Source organism: Phoenix dactylifera, chromosome 4 (genome assembly GCF_009389715.1).
Source record: "Phoenix dactylifera cultivar Barhee BC4 chromosome 4, palm_55x_up_171113_PBpolish2nd_filt_p, whole genome shotgun sequence".
NCBI lineage: Eukaryota > Viridiplantae > Streptophyta > Magnoliopsida > Arecales > Arecaceae > Phoenix > Phoenix dactylifera.
The window spans coordinates 29,938,126-29,957,657 of record NC_052395.1 but is presented as its reverse complement, the minus strand read 5'-3'; the positions used below and the strand labels follow the sequence as shown (position 1 = coordinate 29,957,657).

Genomic DNA, 19,532 nt, shown 5'->3' with positions numbered 1-19,532 from the left:
CCTCTCTCCTCTCCATACCCAAACAGGCCCTAAGAGGTATATGTACTACCGTAAATCTCGGAAAGTTAAGCATATGGGAAATTTAGGAAGTATCATCTCCAAATTCTCCACTATAGTTGTCTTGCGATGTCCTTATTTGAAAAGGTCCTATAACATGGTTTAAAAGAATGTTTTTTTTTTCTTTTTTTTTAAAAAAAAGAAAGGTCAAAAAAAGCCTTAAAAGGTGTACAATATAAGTAAAAAAAAAACATAAGATATACAAAATAAGAAGAATTTTTTGCATGAATATTTTTTTTAAAATTTATATTTATTTTTATATCTTTATAAAATACTGTTTTTGTACAAATGCATCTAATGTAACGATTTCTATGACACCGTTAATAAAAATCATATTTATTTTAATTAAAAATAAAATAAAATTTTGAAATTTATTTTTTATTTTCTATCACGATCACCTTATAAATATTTTTTTGCGCATTTACCCATTAAGGATATTTAGTAAATTTAATGTGAAACCTTTAATTCTTTAATGGTGTTAGATGGTGTAGGTACATATGTAAAAATAAGGATAAAAAAAATAGTAGAATAGCATAACAAATGTTTACAAAGATATATATGTAAATATCAATTTTAGAAGGGTATTCATATAAAATTCGATATTTAGGAGGGTATTCATGAAAAAAAAACCCAAACAAGAACTGTAATGAAAATATGGTTTATCAGTATAATGCATAGAACTCATAAAGAAATAATCAGAATTAACACATAGGTTTCATAGAAGTAATAATATTCATAAAAGAACGCGGATAGAGACTTGAGGATATTGGACAAATATTATAACGAAGCATCCTAATGCTTTTATTTGAATACTTGTTCACACTTCTTTTTGATGATAAGACTTATTAACACTTTCTGGAAGGCGTGGCCATTGCTAAACAGCATGATCATCATGCAGCTTAAGGTTTGTTTTGGCACAGAAAAGGATCTGAAAAACCTAAGTTATTATGAAAAAGAGAATTTTCCAGCTCTTTGGATGATCAAAAAAGAGTAAAACAATATAGAAGTGGATTGTTCAACATTGCCTAGATTTTTTCTTTTCGTCGGAAAACCTTTTCCTTTTCTCTTTTGTTCCCACTTTTACCTAGCATTCTGAACGACCAAAAGAACCCCCTTAACAAATAGCATTCACCGATGTTGAAAGTGCATTAGACAGTGGTTCCTTATCTTCTACATGCCGTTCCATATAGATCAATGATATAGCATTAATATCGTGACTACAGGTGTAAATGAACCGAGCTGCTTTTAATTAGATTGGGCTTAGCTTGGTATAAGCTAGTTTAATCTTGGTTGAATGAGGAAAGGAGATAAGCTCAAACATATTTTAAAACTCGGCTGATAAATGAGCCAAGCCTAAGCGTTGGTTTTGTTCAAATACGATGGGAAAAGCTCAGCTCGGACCAAAGATCGGCTTTAAGCTTTTAGCCAAGCCAAGCTCGAGTAAGTTAGCTATGAGCTCAGCTCAAGTTCGAACCGAGCTTGAGCAGCTTGTTTATAAACCGAGCCTAGCCCGAGCACCTTGGTGTTCAGCTAGGCTGAGGTTATTTGCACACCAAATCCCGAGAGATCCCTGCAACGAAACTATATTTCCCGGTGTCACGAATGACGACCAGGTGCCTGGGTTCCAATTTAGTTGATATGCAGAAATTTCAATGTACGCATGGAGACGGCGGATTTCTTTACGTTGTAAGCAGTACAACATCATTTCTTTCCTCATTTCTAAAGACGCCTCAAAGTAGACATTCTTCGCATTTGTAATAAGCTACAGACCAGAACTGTGGTATCACCGAGCAAATTATGCTTCAGTTCTGAACGATATTACGGAATACATACAGATGGCTGTCAGATTATTTTTAAACATGCAGGAGCACGCGGTCACCAGATGTAGCTGTATATATTTAACTTGTCCTATTCTTTTCAACAATTTCTCAACCAGTTCTGCACAGAGAAAAATAAAATTCATACATTAAAGATAAAAAACTGTCCGGTCTGACACAGTAGCTGTAATTTCTCATGGCAGATTTTTTGTGGTACACTTGATGCAGTATTTGAATTTATTTTAAGTTCCACAGACTTAGATTTCTGAACTAACCATACAACATTTTACCCTTAGCAATGTCACATAGGGTACCAACAGCTCAAAGGAAGGATGGAGACAGTAAACTGCGAGGAAATTGAGCAGGGTATCAATTGCGGAATCATCTGCAATTTTTCTCTAGCTGAACATGAGAGGCAGTTTCAACTACAAAACAATCCCATAACCTTCCCTTAGTCATGCTCAAAACAAAGTTCTCCCCTGCTATTGCACCACATTCAAGCAAATTAAGGAACCATTTGAATGAACCCATTGGGATTCCTCTTCCTCAGGGCAAACTAGTCTATTTTTACTAATACATCTGATGTGACTTCTACTAGTTTACCTCCAAATTTAAGGTCTCTAGGCATCAATCTTTCACTTCGGTTGGTGGTGGCATGCTTCGCCAGATTCCAGCTAAAAGACTACCATAGACTGAATGGCAAATGCTAGACACAGCACAGGGAACTGCAGTAAGAGGATTACCAAAATGCTGGCCAGCAAGCACCACCCCAAGCACTGAATTCTGTACATCCAAAAGGATAACAGGTTGGCAATGATACTAAATGATGATGCACCATTATCCTCCATTTAAAAATTAGAAAACAACATTTTTACCTGCATGCCAACCTCGATGGATATAGTGCGCGAAGAAGAGACATCAATTCGCAGTGTCCTCGATAACAAGTAACCAAAGGTAAAGCCCAAGCAATGAAGTAAACAAACAGCAAGGACCACTTGTAATCCGGATGAAAGAATTGCTGAGGCATTTTGAGCAATAGCGCTACCACATAAAATTGCTACAGTTGCAACAGCAACGAATGGCATCAAGGGGGAAACAAACTCAACCAAACTATTGCAGTACTGGTTCAGAAGAGCACCCAGTAGTACAGGGGCAAGCACAACCTGAATTCACAAAGAAACTGCAGCAGGGTGTGCATAGCAGGAATACATATAAAATCAGCAAAAAACAATTGTTGCCATACCTGAACTGTTGACATGAAGAGCCCAGCTGGATCTACTGCAACAAATTGCCCAGCAAGTTTGGATGTAAGAATAGGCGTCATTATCTGCAATAACAAAAACCTTAGGAAAGGTTATTCTTGATTGGAACTCATTAAGCATAACAAATATATGATGACATGGAAGTGGTTTCATTACCACGGCAGCGAAGGTGCTTGCTGCTGTCATCAACACTGAGAGGGCTACATTCCCACTGAAACACAATGGAACAGTACAATTAACTTCTTTTTTTGATATAATTTAATGGAAACAAGTGAAATTGTTAGTTACCGTGCTAGATAGGTGACAATATTACTTGCCGTTCCTGCATAGATAACAGTGCATATTTAGTTTGACACACAGAAAGTAGTTGCACAAACAAGCATTAGAGGAGAATTCATGGAGACACCTCCAGGGCAGCAGGCAACCAGTATTAAACCAGCTGCATAATGTGAAGGCAACTTTAACAGCTTGCTCACAAAGAATCCTGACAATGGCATAACCTGCAACCAAATCATCCATTCATCATTATGTTTAAAGAAACAACACTAAAGATTTTTTAAGTGTCAATGTTAAAAAGATAAAAGCTGTTTCTTGCTACAACATCCCATTCATAAATCTAATATAATGCCAATTAAATCATCTGAAGCAAGGATGTGGTCACATGATTATTCAAACAAAATAGGTTACATGGCTTTTGAAAAAGAATGATTTATACCTTTAAACCTAAAACAGCTTTTCAAAACCAATACTACATGAACTCCACGATAAAATATTGGCATCTATTGAAAAAGGTGTTTCTGTTTTGTTGTCTTGAATCAATCAATCATTTAAAGATGGGTGTGTTGGTAGCAACAAATTAGTTGTCCTAATGTACAGTATGAGGGTAGATCCTGTACATCTTTAGGTTGCACACTAGCACTCATTATTTGGTAGAATAACAACTTCCTCTAGCTATCTCAAACATGGATCAAGGCTGCACCAACATGGCAAGTCTTTCCAAGCAAATGATCAAAATTAGGAGGCACAAAAAATTATAGTTCGTTATGGGTAGGGACACTATTGCCGATATAATAAGTCAGAACGGGGTATGTATTATGTATATAATTACAGTAAGAAAAATATATATATCCCGCAAACAAAGGAAACAGGGGAGTCCAATCTTTATTTTTATATTTTTTTTATGTATCAATATTTTTATTATTTTTTTTGTTCATTGGTATAAACCCAATAATTATACAGGTCTTCATGGGATAATTTTTTTGTCGTGTACAAAGACATTTTTCGTTCTATCATTTCCGAAAAAGTAGATAAACTAGGTGGACATGTAAAAATCGCAATTGCCCCCTATTAGTAAAGTACCCCTCTTCCTATTTAGGGGGTTGAGGCGAGAAATGGCTTGATGAACCGTTCCGTTCGCCACGCACCGGCCCCATTCACTTTTAGGGAGGCAACAAAATGGAACTTCGATCTGATGCGGGTATCCAATCCCGCCGCTGAGATGTCCAGCGGATTCCGGGGCCTTGACGAATGGCCGGCCACCATTGTTGTTAGAAGAGCAAAAGGCCCGGGGCATAGCAGGATGAACCAATGTGAATGAGTGTAAGCTTCGTTGCCCGAACACGATTGGTGCTGACCACACTAGGTGCTACCGTGGTAGCAAGAGAGGCCAGGCAGTGACAAAAAAATATGTGCAACATCAAATTGATTCTGTAAATTTAGTCTGTTTCTTGACAGCTGCCAACAGGACTGCTGGAGGAAAGTCAGTCAGGTCGAACCAATTCCACGAGTTGCAATTCATTGATAATCATGGCTGCCACATGCCTGGGCAGCGTTTTGTGTGTCTAGGTTGCACCCACACACCTGGCATTCAATAATGCACCATATTTATCCAACTATCTATAGCACAAGCTAGGGATTTGATATTCCAACCCTGTACTAACCAGAATGGCTTGTCACAAATATATATATATACACATATATATATATATATACACACATATATATATATATATATACACATATATATATATATACACACACACACACACACACACACACATATATATATATATATATATATATATATATATATACATACATACATATATATATATGTATATACACACATACATAAATATATGCATATATATGTATATATATACATATACACATATATGTATATATGTGTGTGTATATATGTATACTTATGCACACACACACACACACACACATATATATACATGTGTACATATATGTATATATGTGGTTATGTATATGTATACCTGTATATATGTATATGTATATGTGTATATATATATGTGTGTGTGTGTGTGTGGATATACATATACATATATGTATATGTGTGTGTGTGTGCGCGCTCAACAAATGATTCTGTGCAAAGACTTCAGTTTTGATTTTCTAATCATCAAAATTTCAGAAAATTCTCTTAGGGAAGGGGGACAGCTTATGGGTTTGAGCCACCATGAAATAGAAAGTGTTGGTTTTGGGGTTTAGTTGGGCCACCCATGCTGGGCTAGCCTGACCAAAATCTTTTAACCAACATGACCCAAGTTTGAATTTAAAGAGGGAGTAGTTATAAGATAGAAGAAACTACCGGGTAGTTTTTTCCTCTCTCATTCCCTCTCTTATCTGCATACAATTGACATTTTAAATAAAAAAAAGGAGAGGAACAAGAGGGAAGGGCTCTAAGCAAGAAATTAACTTTCTTCCATCCTATCTTTGCAAAAGCATTTGAACGGTGATTGGTGTGTTCTTTCCATTGTGATTGAACATTTGGCCTGAGTATTTTCATTGGAAGAGATTATTCACGTGATTCAACCTCTAGATCCTGAAAAATCTTTTTCTTTTGGTATTCCTTCAGGTAATTCTTGAAACCTGAAATTCTTTTATATAGATATACATCATTTTTCAGATTATCATTGGTATCAGAGCATAGAAAGGTTGAATTCGTTTTTTATATAATATAAATGAGAGGTGTTTCAGTTTGATTGAAACACTCCGTATTTTTTTAAAAAAAAAATCCATAGGATTTTGTACAGTTTATTCGTGGTTCTCTGAAAAATAAATACAGAGAATTATGCTATCTTGTGCGCTAACGCCTGCATCAAGACGGCAAGGCCAGCGCGTCCCGCAAGACCCAGCGCACGCGTCCCGCGCGGCCTGCGTCCCGCTCCCGGCGCAGCCCGCAAGGCTGGGCCGTCCTCGCGCGTCCAGCGCGCTCGCTGTGCTCGCGAGTGCGCTGCCCCGCGCGTCAAGGCGAGCGCGTCAGGTGTGGCCCGCGGCTGGTGCATCGCGACTGTGCACGATTTTACGCCTCAGCGAGCACGAGTGTGGAAGTCCGCGTGAAGCCCAGCACGTCAACGTAGCCAGCTACAAGTTCCCATGGGCATAAATATCATTGTTACATGTTATAATATTAGTATAACATTCAGTACACTTTTTTTAAAAAAAAAACAAATATATGATATTCTTTTTTTTTGGTACTCCTTCAGTAAAAAAAAAGGAAGGAAGGGAAATATGGACGAAGGATGGAATATTATTTTCGAAGAATTCAGAAATTATAAGATGAATTCCAAATATACCATGCAAATGCACATAGGAAAATTGGACATGTTAATAAGATCTCTTAGATGTTATGGCATCTTAGTCCCTGTTCGAGAACAAATTACTGCTTTGCTTAATTCCTTGACAGCTGAATGGGAAACTGTTGCACTCGCTCTTTGGGAGAAATATAGAAAGGGAGAAGTTAAAACCTTTTATAAAATTGCCTGTGAGCTTGAGTTGGCTGAGGAGCGCCGTATATTATCTGGAATCAGGCGAACAGCAATATTGTCACAGTTTCCAAATCTTCGCAGCGCAAGACATTTGGGTTTTTGCGGACGCGAAAGAGATCCTAAGGATCCATGGCTAGGCAGAGTGGGACAAAAGATTGTTCTAGACCAGTTGGTTTTCGACATTGGGAATAGATTATCATATCAAGAGCATAGAAGACTAAGAAATTATGCTTTGAAATAATGCTTTGTCTTATTATAGACAATGTCACTGTAAATTTGCTTATTAATCATTTTATGTTAAATAGTCACTTATGAAAGTGTCTATATATGAATTTAATCTCTTATGTATGTGACAAAGTATGAATTTGATTTGCAAATTATAAATGACATGGATTGTATCTTTCAATAAGCATTTTTTTTCCTTAGCTATTATAATAATATGCTTTGATATATGATTGAGTGGGGGTTCTAAGGTTGGCAGAATTTTGAGAAAGTTCTCACCTAGAACTTAAATTGTTGAAGCAAATAGTTCTAAATCAATGATGATTCAACATTTGAACATGGAAGATGATTGGGAACATAGCGAACTTTCGATTCCGTGCCTTATGTTAGATTATCATCGGTTTAGTTCGTATTTTTTTGCTAAAACTATATATATATGTGTGTGTGTTTGATGATTCCTTTTTATTATGATAGTATTCATTATGTGTACTATGTCTCCTTTTTTTTTTTGAAGTAATTGTGCAAATGGCATCTGCGTCCAAGAATATCGTGGCTGAGTTGAATAAGGGTGATAAGCTGAACGGTGACAATTATGATATTTGGCACCGAAAGGTTTAATACATCCTTGAAGAACAGGAGGTTCTGGAAACACTCAACCAAACTATGGCTGAGCCTGAGCAGGGTACTTCTGCTCAACACAAAAGAGATCATGAGGCTTATTTGGCCTGGAAAAGAAAGAATAGCATTGCTCGCATCACGTTGCTGAGCAGTATGCAAGACGATTTCATGTTCGAGTTTGAGGAGTACGATACTGCTCAGGAAATGTGGCTTGCCTTAAAAGAAAAGTTTGGGGGTACATCAGCTACTAAGCTGAGGAGGCTCACTATCAAGTTTGACTCCTATAAGAAGCATCCAAATAATACAATGAGGCAGCATCTTAGGGAAATGTCAAACATGATAAGGGAGTTGAAGGCTGCTGGCCATACCCTCACTGATGAACAGCAAGTTCAAGCTGTGATTAGATCTCTACCCAAGAGCTGGGAGCATATGATAATTACTATGATGCATAATGACAATATAAAGTCTTTTGATGATATTGCGCGTCATCTGGAATTGGAAGATGAGCGCCTTGAGGCAGCTAAATCTTCTGGGCTAGCTTATATAGCTGAATCTAGCTCACGCAAGGCTTCTGGTTTTAAGCGAAAGAGAGGATGGAAATCTTTCAAAATGGGTAAAGAGAAAGGGCAAGCATATAAATTCGGCAAAGCTAACCGGCGCAAGAGAGGCAAGCGCGGTGGTAAAAAGAAAGACAAGACCAAGATGTGCTGCTATAATTGTGGCAAGCCGGGTCACTTCGCTCGTGAATGCGCCGAGCCGAAGACAGGAGAGAAGGTATCTCCTAGCTCGATTATATTAAATTATATTTATGTTTCTAGCTGTTGTTTGCTTACTGAATCACATCCTATGTGGACTGTAGACTCAGGAGCCACAGACCATGTAGCTAGAGACAGAAGAGTTTTTGTGGAGTATCGACGAATTAGTCCAGGCGCTAGGTGGATATATGTTGGAGATAATTCTAAAGTTGAAGTAAAAGGTATTGGCACTTGCAAGTTGGTACTACATGGTGGTCGTACCTTGCTCCTACATGATGTCCTCTATGCACCGGATATTCGACGAAACTTGGTTTCTGTAATTGCCCTTCTCAGCTTAGGATATAGTTTGAATTTCCATGGTATTTATGTTGATGTGTATCTTGGGCCAACTTATTATGGCTCTGGTTATTTATCAGATGGTTTTATAGTATTGGATGAAGATTACAGTACGAATGTTAATTATGATGATAGTTGTTTTTCTTTAATTGCTTCTTCAAGCAATGTGAATAATAATCTGGATGTGTGGCATGCTAGATTAGGGCATATTGGACAAGATAGAATGAATAGACTAGCTAGAGAAGGCCTTTTGGGCTCACTCGCTAAAATAGAACTGTCCATTTGTGAGCATTGCCTAGCTGGAAAAACAACTAGAAAACCATTTGGTAAAGGAACCAGAGCACAAACTCCATTGCAATTAATCCACTCTGATATTTGTGGTCCAATGAATGTGAGGGCGAGGCATGGAGCCTCATATTTCATCACTTTTATAGATGACTTCATGCGTTTTGGTCATGTTTACTTGATCTCCCATAAGTCAGAAGCATTAGATTGCTTTAGACGATATTTGATTTTGGTTGAGAATCAGTTAGATAAAACAATTAAAGTTCTAAGAACTGATCGTGGGCGTGAATATCTATCTGAGCAGTTTAAAATGCTTTGTGATGAGAAAGGAATAGATCGACAATTAACTATTCCTGGAACTCCGCAGCAAAATGGTGTTGCAGAGAGAAGGAATAGAACACTTTTAGAGATGGTTAGGTCAATGATGGCGCAAGCGAAACTTCCTATTTCATATTGGGGAGATGCTCTTTTAATTGCAGCCTATATACTTAACCGTGTGCCCTCCAAATCGGTCCCTTCAACACCCTATGAATTATGGACAGGTAGAAAACCTGATCTAAATAATTTACGACCCTGGGGGTCTGCTGCCTATGTTCATGAATCCTCTCACAAATATGGAAAATTGGGTCCGAGAGGAAAGAAGTGTATCTTTATAAGATATTCGGAATACTCTAAAGGATATGTATTCATTAGTGAGCAGGCAGATAGAAGTTGGACTGAAATTGAATCACGAGATGTCACGTTCTTAGAGAATGATTTTCCTAGCAAGGGTGAGATAATAAAGGATTTCCAATTTTTCGAGGTGGAAGATCCTGATATTTGTGCCGCACCTATACAACAAGTTGAGGTGGCTGAGAAATTGTCTCAACCTCTTGGACCTAGTGGGAGCGACACAATAACTAGTGGATTGAATCCACAAGAATTACAATTGCGTAAAAGCGCTCGTAAAATTGTCCCTCGTCGTCGTTTTGACATCGAAGGGGAAGCTTTTATGGTAGCTTCACATGATATTTTTGAGCCAAAGTCAATTAAAGAGGCTCTCTCATGCCCTGCAAAGGAAGAGTGGAAAAAGGCGATGGAGGAAGAAATGGAGTCTATGAATGCAAACCATGTCTGGGACTTGGTTGATCTTCCATCAGACCGTAAAACAATTGGGAACAAATGGGTTCTCAAGATTAAGCAAAAGGCAGATGGATCTATTGAAAGATATAAGGCACGCCTAGTGGCAAAAGGATATACCCAACAAGAGGGTATAGACTATGAGGAAACCTTCTCTCCAATAGTTAGGTTTGCCTCCATTCGCCTTATCCTAGCCATCGTTGCACATTTAGATTTGGAATTACATCAGATGAATGTTAAGACAGCATTTCTCAATGGAGAACTGGATGAGGAAATCTACATGGAACAACCTGTAGGTTTTGTTATAAAAGGCCAGGAGCACAAAGTTTGCAAGCTCCAGCGATCTATTTATGGCCTAAAATAATCATCTAGACAGTGGTACTTAAAATTTCTTCGAGCTATAACTTCATATGAGTTTACGATGATCAATGAAGACCATTGTGTATATGTCAAATGCTTTCACGATAAATTCGTGATTTTATCATTATATGTGGACGATATTTTGTTGGCTGGGAATGATAAGGAGTTTGTTGTTACCATAAAGAAATGGTTGTTCTCAAATTTTGAGATGAAGGATATGGGGGAAGCAGCTTATGTGCTTGGAGTTAAAATTCATAGGGATCGTTCAAAGAGGCTTCTTGCATTGTCGCAAGAGACTTATATTAGAAAGATTCTTGAACGATTTAATATGCAAAATTGCAACCCCATAGACACTCCTATAGCAAAAGGCGAAGGCCTGAATCTTAAAATGTGTCCTAAGACTCCAGATGAGAAAAGAGAAATGGCTAATGTTCCCTACTCCAATGCTATTGGATGTTTGATGTATGCCATGATGTGTACTCGGCCCGATATATGTTATGCTGTCGGGTTAGTGAGCCGTTATCAAGCCAATCCTGGAAAGTTGCACTGGAAAGCTGTCAAAAGGATCCTCAGATATCTCAAAGGCACTACAGATTATTCTCTATGCTATCAAGGAGATAATTTGCGCTTAAGTGGTTATTCAGATGCTGATTGGTCAGGAGATCTGGATGAACGCAAATCAACTTCAGGATATGTATTCTTGCTTAATAATGGTGCTATCTCTTGGCGTAGCAAGAAGCAAACATGTACAGCCTTATCTACGATGGAGGCTGAGTTTATTGCTTGTTCAGCTACAGTGCAGGAAGCAGTTTGGCTTAGAAGATTTCTGCAAAGCTTGGGTGTAATAGTAAATGCTGCAGAACCCGTGACAGTTCATTGTGATAGTCAAGCTGCCAATGCATATGTAAACGATCCTAAGTATCATGGCAGGACGAAACACATTGATACTAAAAATAATTTTGTTAGAGACATAGTAGCACAGAAGGAAGTGGTCCTAAAATATATTTCAACGCGTTTGATGATTGCAGACCCTTTTACTAAACCTATTCCCAGAGACGTTTTTTTATCTCATGTTGAGTCTTTGGGATTGCATAGAGTTTAGTAAGAAAGTGCGTCGTGAAGGATCACTATGATTTGAATGTATAATACTCTATCATTGATGAATAGATATTTGTTTCATTTCAATTTATATTATTCCTGGATGAATGGTATTTTTTTATATACAGCACAAACACACATATATATTAAAAGGTACGTCACCAGGCACAGGTCGGCTTTCTCACACAAGCGACCACCTCAGGCGCTGTGAAAGCGAGCTGAGATGAGACACTATGATGTTAAACACTGTAAATGAAGCATTATAAAAAATATGCTGGTTTGACATTGCAGTGGTAAGCTAAAATTAGCAAATTTATTTATTTAGGGATTATAAGTGTTGCCTTGACTTGAGTCAAGATGAGGTCTACACCTAACATATGGATATGTAATTTTGGACCGAAAACATGATAGTCCCACAATCATGTTAGCCTGGATAAATAGCCAGATGCGAGTACTTTATTAGGCGCTGTTGATGGTGAGCTAATAGAGAACTTAGACCAGTTGTTTGTTTTTTGTATAATGTAAGCTTGCAACTGGGTCAAGATCTGTATGATGGTAATTATTGGCAAATAGACGTATGCTCTTTTCAGAGAGACCATCATAGCATGTAATTCATACTACATGTGCTTGGTTTGACCCATACAGGAAGTGAGTGATTATAAATGGATTCCCTGCATCCTCACTGTGTGAGTTCCTTTCTTTGAGGCATGACATTCTGATTTAGCCTCCTTTTTTTTTCAGTGCCCTATTTGACTTTCAACGATGTTATCAAAGTGACAGATCAATATTCGTTACTTTAGCATGTTTCCAATGGTGATAAAATAATTTAGCCTTATGGGATATGTCTAGGAAAACAGTTGATCTGAAACTAAGATACATTAGTTTGAAAGGAAGACCATTATTGATTACATCTACCACATGTATTCACCGGTCGACCAATTATGTCGCTATGAGGCGAGGAAAAGAAAGTTAAGCATAGTCTTAGAGGGATTAGATATGCTTTAACTAATGTAACAAAATGCGTCTGGGGCACAACGAGACACTTTTATACTAATTATTATATTTTCCTTCTGGGTAGTAGCCACTATGTTTTTTTCCCTAGCAGGTGCATAGTATTGAGCTCCCAAGTGCAGGTGTGCTCGTGGGTCACACGATTCATTTGCTAAGTATGAATAGCATAGAATTTGGATGGAAGTTGAAAAGTTTTTTTTTTTGGTCTTGGCAAGCCCATCATGTGCGAGTGGGAGATGTTGGTTTTGGGGTTTAGTTGGGCCACCCATGCTGGGCTAGCCTGACCAAAATCTTTTAACCAACATGACCCAAGTTTGAATTTAAAGAGGGAGTAGTTATAAGATAGAAGAAACTACCGGGTAGTTTTTTCCTCTCTCATTCCCTCTCTTATCTGCATACAATTGACATTTTAAATAAAAAAAAGGAGAGGAACAAGAGGGAAGGGCTCTAAGCAAGAAATTAACTTTCTTCCATCCTATCTTTGCAAAAGCATTTGAACGGTGATTGGTGTGTTCTTTCCATTGTGATTGAACATTTGGCCTGAGTATTTTCATTGGAAGAGATTATTCACGTGATTCAACCTCTAGATCCTGAAAAATCTTTTTCTTTTGGTATTCCTTCAGGTAATTCTTGAAACCTGAAATTCTTTTATATAGATATACATCATTTTTCAGATTATCAGAAAGAAAATTTTGTTTTTCATAATTTAAATCCCTTAACAGACAAAAGGAGTAAATAAAAGATTTTCTATCACAATTCTCATTAACTGCTAAATTTATCGGTGTGGTTGCCAGGCCACCCCATGCACAAGCCACTAAAACAAACCATGCAATAAACAACATTAATTGTCAAAGACAATATCTATTATGGTAAAATAATCAGGATTATTCTAGAACCACCAATATAAACCATAAAATGACTTGAACTCCTAACCTAACCCTGTCACCAGGCTTTGGCTCAACTATTTGGAGGACCACATGACAGAATTTGATAATTCAAAGAATGTAATGGTGCACGACTTGTACACTAAATTATGCTTCCAAATAGGCAATAGATGTGTTTTACCCAATAACTGAATTGTTGGCATCATATACTATTACTGTAAACTTCTAACAAAAGAAAGCAAAAGAAAAGCACAACACAATCTATAAAGAAAAAGGACATCTCCTACCATTACAAGCAGAACTTTGATCATATTGGAGTTGGGTCTGTACTTGTTAAGCAGTGGGTTTCAACTATGCTTACAGAAATCACTTAAAATATTGGTATGTTGAAAATCAGTATGATTTAAACCAATACACAATGCAATTTGATCTAGTTTGAGAAAGAGATACATAAGGATGGAGAAACATGCAGATTGGACATAAGATGAGACTCCAAAAAGCTCTTAAGAGGAAGCCAGAGAGAGCAGAATTCCAAATCAAGATAGATTGAGAGTTCAGAGTTTTTGTTCTTTTTTTGGTAAACTAAGATTTCAGAGTTCAGTCGCTAGGGAATAAGGTGTAAGGGTCAGTTAAGAAACATGAGAAACAGGGGAAAGAGTTCCCAAGATGCCTCAAGTCAAAAAAAGGAAACTAGTTTAGCATAAATCTCATATAAGGCTAAATATTGTGCAGACTTCAATCTTCAACAAATGTATTATTTCACTATCTTATTGATTAAAGGTTTCTAACTTTCCTTATTTGATATGTAACTTAAATTTGTAACTTGAGTGGGTTTCTAGTAGACATTTGTCCACATAAAATTTAAAAAAATATTCTAGAATTTATGAATTTATTTTCTAATCCCACCTGCATTCAGTGAACCAAAGAACTAGGTAACATCAATCTCAACCAAGCTCTGTGGATGGATGAAGTATGCACCATTCACATGGCAGAGACAAGCCAACGAACAATACAATCCAAATTGGGTTATAGCCAAAGTTTGCCGTCTCGGTATCGGACTCTGTGCTAGTGTCACACTAGCAAAGTGTCTGTAATTGTATGGTATGTTATGCAGTTTTTTTGACGTACTGAGTGTCGGTACGCCACCGGTACTAGTACTGGTACCGAATTGATACGGTACGCTTGGTACAGTCCGGTACGGTACGTCATACCATAATTTTAGCACAAACCAACCTAATGAAACATGTCTAATAAATTTGCTTCAATCCACAGAAGCAAAGCTGAAGAAATCGGCATTAGTTTAGATCCATGAAATCCAATGATAGAAAAGCAGTGGCACAACAGCTAGGTCAACTACCATAAGCAAGTAGATGAGTTTGCGTCAAACTCCTACGCTTGACCAATCAACAACTAGGCACGAGCATGCAAAGAGAACGAAGATAGAAGAATATCTCTTCAAAAGGTTAATTCTCATTTTTCAGGAGCACATATGGGATCTTTCATATCCACTTTGAGGTCTATACAGAACAACTCAGAAATGATCCCAAGGAAGAGCTGATTTTCTCTGGATGAACATTTGTTCACTCCTAAGGACTGTTAATTTCTTCCTTCTGATAGAGAAGGTAGTTAGGAACTTAAATAAAGGCCTAGCGACAGATCTTAGAAGTCACAGACCGCCCTAGATTGCAGAAAGCTGCCTATGTAGTATGCAGCCGTTTACATCAACTCCCACAATGTAAATCATCCAGATAGGCATCCTAAGGAGCTTCCTTTTCCCAGGCAAAATCAGGTGCACTGGAGATGAGAAACAACAAACGAAGCCCTTGAGCCACATATGTCAATACCAAAGTCATAGGCTAAAAACAGTAGCACGTTTGTACACAAATGTGAAGCACAAATACCTTGAGCAAGCACATGAGACACCAAGAGCACCCAAACCTGCTAGTGTGTTTGTGTAGCACTTGATGCTCGCATGCATTCTCTTTTTTACTATTTTAGCCTCTCCTTCTATGGTTAAACATCTGTAAACAAAATCAGGCAAATAAAAAGTGATCATAAGGAAAGCAACAAGGTGATCCATTTGATCAGGTTCAAATGGGGAGATATTACAAGGGTCAATGGGGTAAATGTGACTGTTAAAACTGGACATAGATTTTGCTGGTTAAACAAATATTAACATTGGAAGACATAATTCAACGTTGAAGATGACAAAGCATAGCAAATTTATCAGGAGTTTGAGAAAATGATAACACGAAGTGCGATAGTTTTTTCTTTCCTTTGTGAAGGCATTTGTAGGTGGAAGAGATCTTTCATAAAAGGTTGACATTCAAGGTGAGACGAACAACTATGATCAAACAATAGAAAGAGTTTTCTTACTCTTTCTTTTTGCTGCAAGAATATGAAGCTAATAGTTTTGGCTAATCTGGGGAGATAAAAGTAATGACACAGAAAAGGGGACCATAAATATTATGGAAACTGATGAGTGATAAATCTAATGGTTTTAGTTCATGTCCTTGCATGAAATGGAGATCATAAACAATAGGAACTTATGGAGAAAGACCATTAGATGGTTTAATACCCCTTTTCCAAATGATTTGGCATAACAGCAGATTACTTGCATAGGCTGCTCATCTATTTTACTAATATGGAAATCCATCGGTTATGCTATTGGGTTTGGAACAAAACAAAAGGCATCTGAAAAGGCTAACACAAGTTTTGATGAAATGATGACTACGGCAATTTCTTTCATATTATTCTAGAAACAATTGTATCATGGAAGTAAACCATTCCAGAAACTCATTTAAAAAAAATATAATTTTTTCAACCCTCTGTTGTTGAGCGCAACAGTGAGTGTTACGAGTGAGCCAAGGATAAAGATACCACCGGCCAAGGATTCACCCTCCCGAGAACCGACGAACAATGTTAGGAAAGTGAAGCAAAGAGGTTAGTCGCTTGGTTTAGAGAATGGGTGGCTGAATTCAGCCTACTATGCCTACCCTCAAATATAGATCAGTAACAGGAAAGATTCCAAAAGCTAGAAACGTCTGAACATAGCACGGAAACAACAAAATGAGATCAAATTTCCATACTACGTTCCTTCAATTTATTATTGATTTCAGAAACCAAAAATCATTATTTTCTGATAAGAAACGGCTAAGGAAACAAGGTTGGGGAAGCGACCGTGTACTGGAGAACGAAACCGGCGGTCAGCTCCTTAGGCATCAGGAAGGCCGCTCTCAGATCCTCAAGCGTCAGGGTCATGCCCATGCCTACATCCAGGAAAGATCATTGTTCAATTATCTCTTCCAAGAAGAAAGAAAGAAAGATAGGGGAGCAGAGGGGAGACCGAGCATGGTGAGAGTGATGCCAGTGATCTGCCAGTTGCGGTGAACCCAGACGAAGGAGGAGGGCCGCCACAGGGCGAGGACGCACGCGGATCCCACCCACAGAGGAAAAGCCATCGACAACGCCTCTCCCACTCGCACGACGAGCTGGCGGAAACTGAGAGAGCTGCCGCTGCCTTCGTCGCCGTCGCTGGCGGCGGCGGCGGCGGACGGGGGATTGCTCGCGGCGCAAAGAGGAACCAGCGATGGTTTGGCCGTCCATCTTCTTCTACCGGTGGCGACTCTTGAAGCGAGGGTTTTAGCGTCTGCAGCGAGGAATTGGATCCTGCGGGGGTTGGAGCTGGAGGAAATGGAAGGAGATGCGATCGGGATGGAGGGTTTGGAGAAAGAATGGGGTTTGACGGTGGGATCGGCGAGGGAGGAAGTCGGCGACGGCCGCCGGAGGATCATCGTCGGCTTTTCTTCACCCTCTCAAAGCCTCTTCTTCTGTTTAACTTTTTTCCCGACAAGCGCGGTGAAGAGACTGGAGTGGAGCAGGCGCGGTGACGGACTGGGCCCCAAGGAGCAGGTTTAATCTGTTTGACTCGATTATAGATCGATTTAGATTATGTGAACGTTTAACTTATTAATAAATAAATTAAATTTAAATTGATAAATTTTTGATCTACAATAAAATTCGTATTTTATCTGATTCGATCCGATTTCCATCCTTAAGATTTCAGCAGCGATCAAAAAAATTGTTGGACTTGGCTCGAGAAATTTGATGATGAACTGTTGTAGTCTGAGATGGGCCAAAAGTACAATGAAGGCTCAGACACATGATAATGTTTTCTTTAGGCTCGTCCAATTAATTCAGGTTCCATTGTAGAACATGATGAAATTTGATGTCAATATTTTGATGCACGATAGAGATAAGATGTACTAATCTTGAGGTTTGGAGCAAACACGAATCTCGAAGGTGGTAGTGTGTTGCACTGTGTCCAGCAGTGGACGAGTTGGGTTTCAACTACGCTGGAGACCTGATTTGCGCCAACTAAATTCAGCTTCTGCTTGTGATATATTATTATCTCAAGCCTCAACATAGATGGAAGGGAGTTTAGCTCATTATTGGTGGCAACTTCAAATAAAGCCCCGTTTGGGAGAGCTGTTGGCAGTAGAGCTTTTGGAAGTGGAGTTTTTAGAAGTAGGGCTTTTATAAAAAGCTTTTTACTGTTTAATAACCACATTTATAAAGTGCTGTGACACTTTAACAGATGTTTGGTAAATAAAGAAAGTACTTTTGATACAACAAAATGGTCATAAAGGACATTGAATAGTATTATACACTAAAACATAATAAAATATAATATGTATTAATACGTAAATATATGATATAATATAATATTATTTGTAATATAATATAATATAATATTATTATATTATAGTAATATAATATTATATACTGTAGCATAATAATTTAATATAATATTAAATTATTTAACATAACATAATGTATTATGATATAATGTAATATAATATTTTATTTATAGTATAATACAATAATAAAGGTATAAAATATTATAATTATTAGCATAAATTAATTTTTCATAATATGACATAATATTAAATTATTTAACATAACATATTAATGTATTATAATATAATGTAATATAATATTATATTTATAGTATAATACAATAATAAAGGTATAAAATATTATAATTATTAGCGTAAATTAATTTTTCACCAATGACTATTTATCTCTGTAACAAATTTCTTAGTAGATTTTCAGGATTATAGAGGAACATTTTATGTAATTGTTATATTTTATCACGGGTATTTTGGTCAAAAGAACAGCTTCCCGACCGAGCCTAAAAGTACTTTTTCAGAAAGTTACAAAATGGAGCTTCTTTCAAAAAACTGTTTTTAACTTTTCCAAAAAGCTAAAACATTTTTTTCGAAATTTTTACCAAATATCCTTATTTCATCTAAAAGTACTTTTAGAGGGTCAGAAAGTACTTTTTGGCCCTCCAAAAACTTCTCCAAATGGGGCTTAAGCCATAAAGGTAGGGCACGCGTGCAAGAATGTGCGCACCTCGTAATGAGCACATATTTGTTGTTGCATCGATGGCGAGGCGAATTACTTAGATAGAGCAGAGTACATATTCATTTCTTGTTTTTTTTTTTGAGAAAAGTAAATCTTTGTTATTAAGGATTTTCTTTCTTTAAATCATAGTACAAATGGATGTAGTCTTATATCCTCCACTTCAAAAAATGCCGAATATTGGTCTCATTCTACTGAAATATAAACATTAAATCATAGGGTAAGTTGCCTTCCCCCCCCCCCCCCCCATTTTTTATTTTCAAGCCATAAATTATTTATGCATCCAAGTGCCTCTCTAAACCATTGATATAGTACTTTCACCTAAAATTTGGATGATAATGCACACATATATTTTACTTGGATGAGTTGTTGTTGACCACTTGGATTGGTTGCCTTAAAAGTGAATTCGTATGGCACAAAATAATATAAAAGCATAGCGAGATGATCTCTAGGTATAATTTCGTATAATTTTTAGTTAGATCAGATC

The 19,532-nt window shown here is 37.5% G+C and overlaps 1 protein-coding gene across 2 annotated transcripts; it reads right to left on the bottom strand.

Moving 5' to 3' along the window:
• Positions 1–1,996: 1,996 nt before the first annotated feature.
• Positions 1,997–17,521, bottom strand: LOC103707153 (probable sodium/metabolite cotransporter BASS1, chloroplastic). 2 transcript variants are annotated; one of them, XM_008791538.3, is made up of 9 exons: positions 16,965–17,521; positions 16,799–16,887; positions 3,543–3,636; positions 3,425–3,458; positions 3,293–3,347; positions 3,118–3,201; positions 2,750–3,037; positions 2,478–2,657; positions 1,997–2,299 (listed from the first exon to the last, which is right to left on the bottom strand). In XM_008791538.3, exons 1-8 carry the CDS (start codon positions 17,410–17,412, stop codon positions 2,502–2,504), a joined length of 1,248 nt encoding a protein of 415 aa, XP_008789760.1. In that variant the 5' UTR covers positions 17,413–17,521; the 3' UTR covers positions 1,997–2,299; positions 2,478–2,501. The 2 variants fall into 2 exon arrangements, with proteins under 2 accessions (XP_008789760.1, XP_008789759.1); XM_008791537.3 differs by having other exon boundaries at positions 1,997–2,657.
• Positions 17,522–19,532: the final 2,011 nt, after the last annotated feature.

Excerpts from the sequence above, each read along its gene's own strand:
- LOC103707153 (XM_008791537.3), bottom strand. The coding sequence starts at position 17,412 with ATGATCCTCCGGCGGCCGTCGCCGACTTCCTCCCTCGCCGATCCCACC. Across the intron at positions 3,459-3,542 it reads GGTTGCCTGCTGCCCTGGAG|GAACGGCAAGTAATATTGTC; the intron begins GTGTCTCCATGA and ends TTATCTATGCAG. Across the intron at positions 3,348-3,424 it reads ATTGTCACCTATCTAGCACG|TGGGAATGTAGCCCTCTCAG; the intron begins GTAACTAACAAT and ends ATTGTGTTTCAG.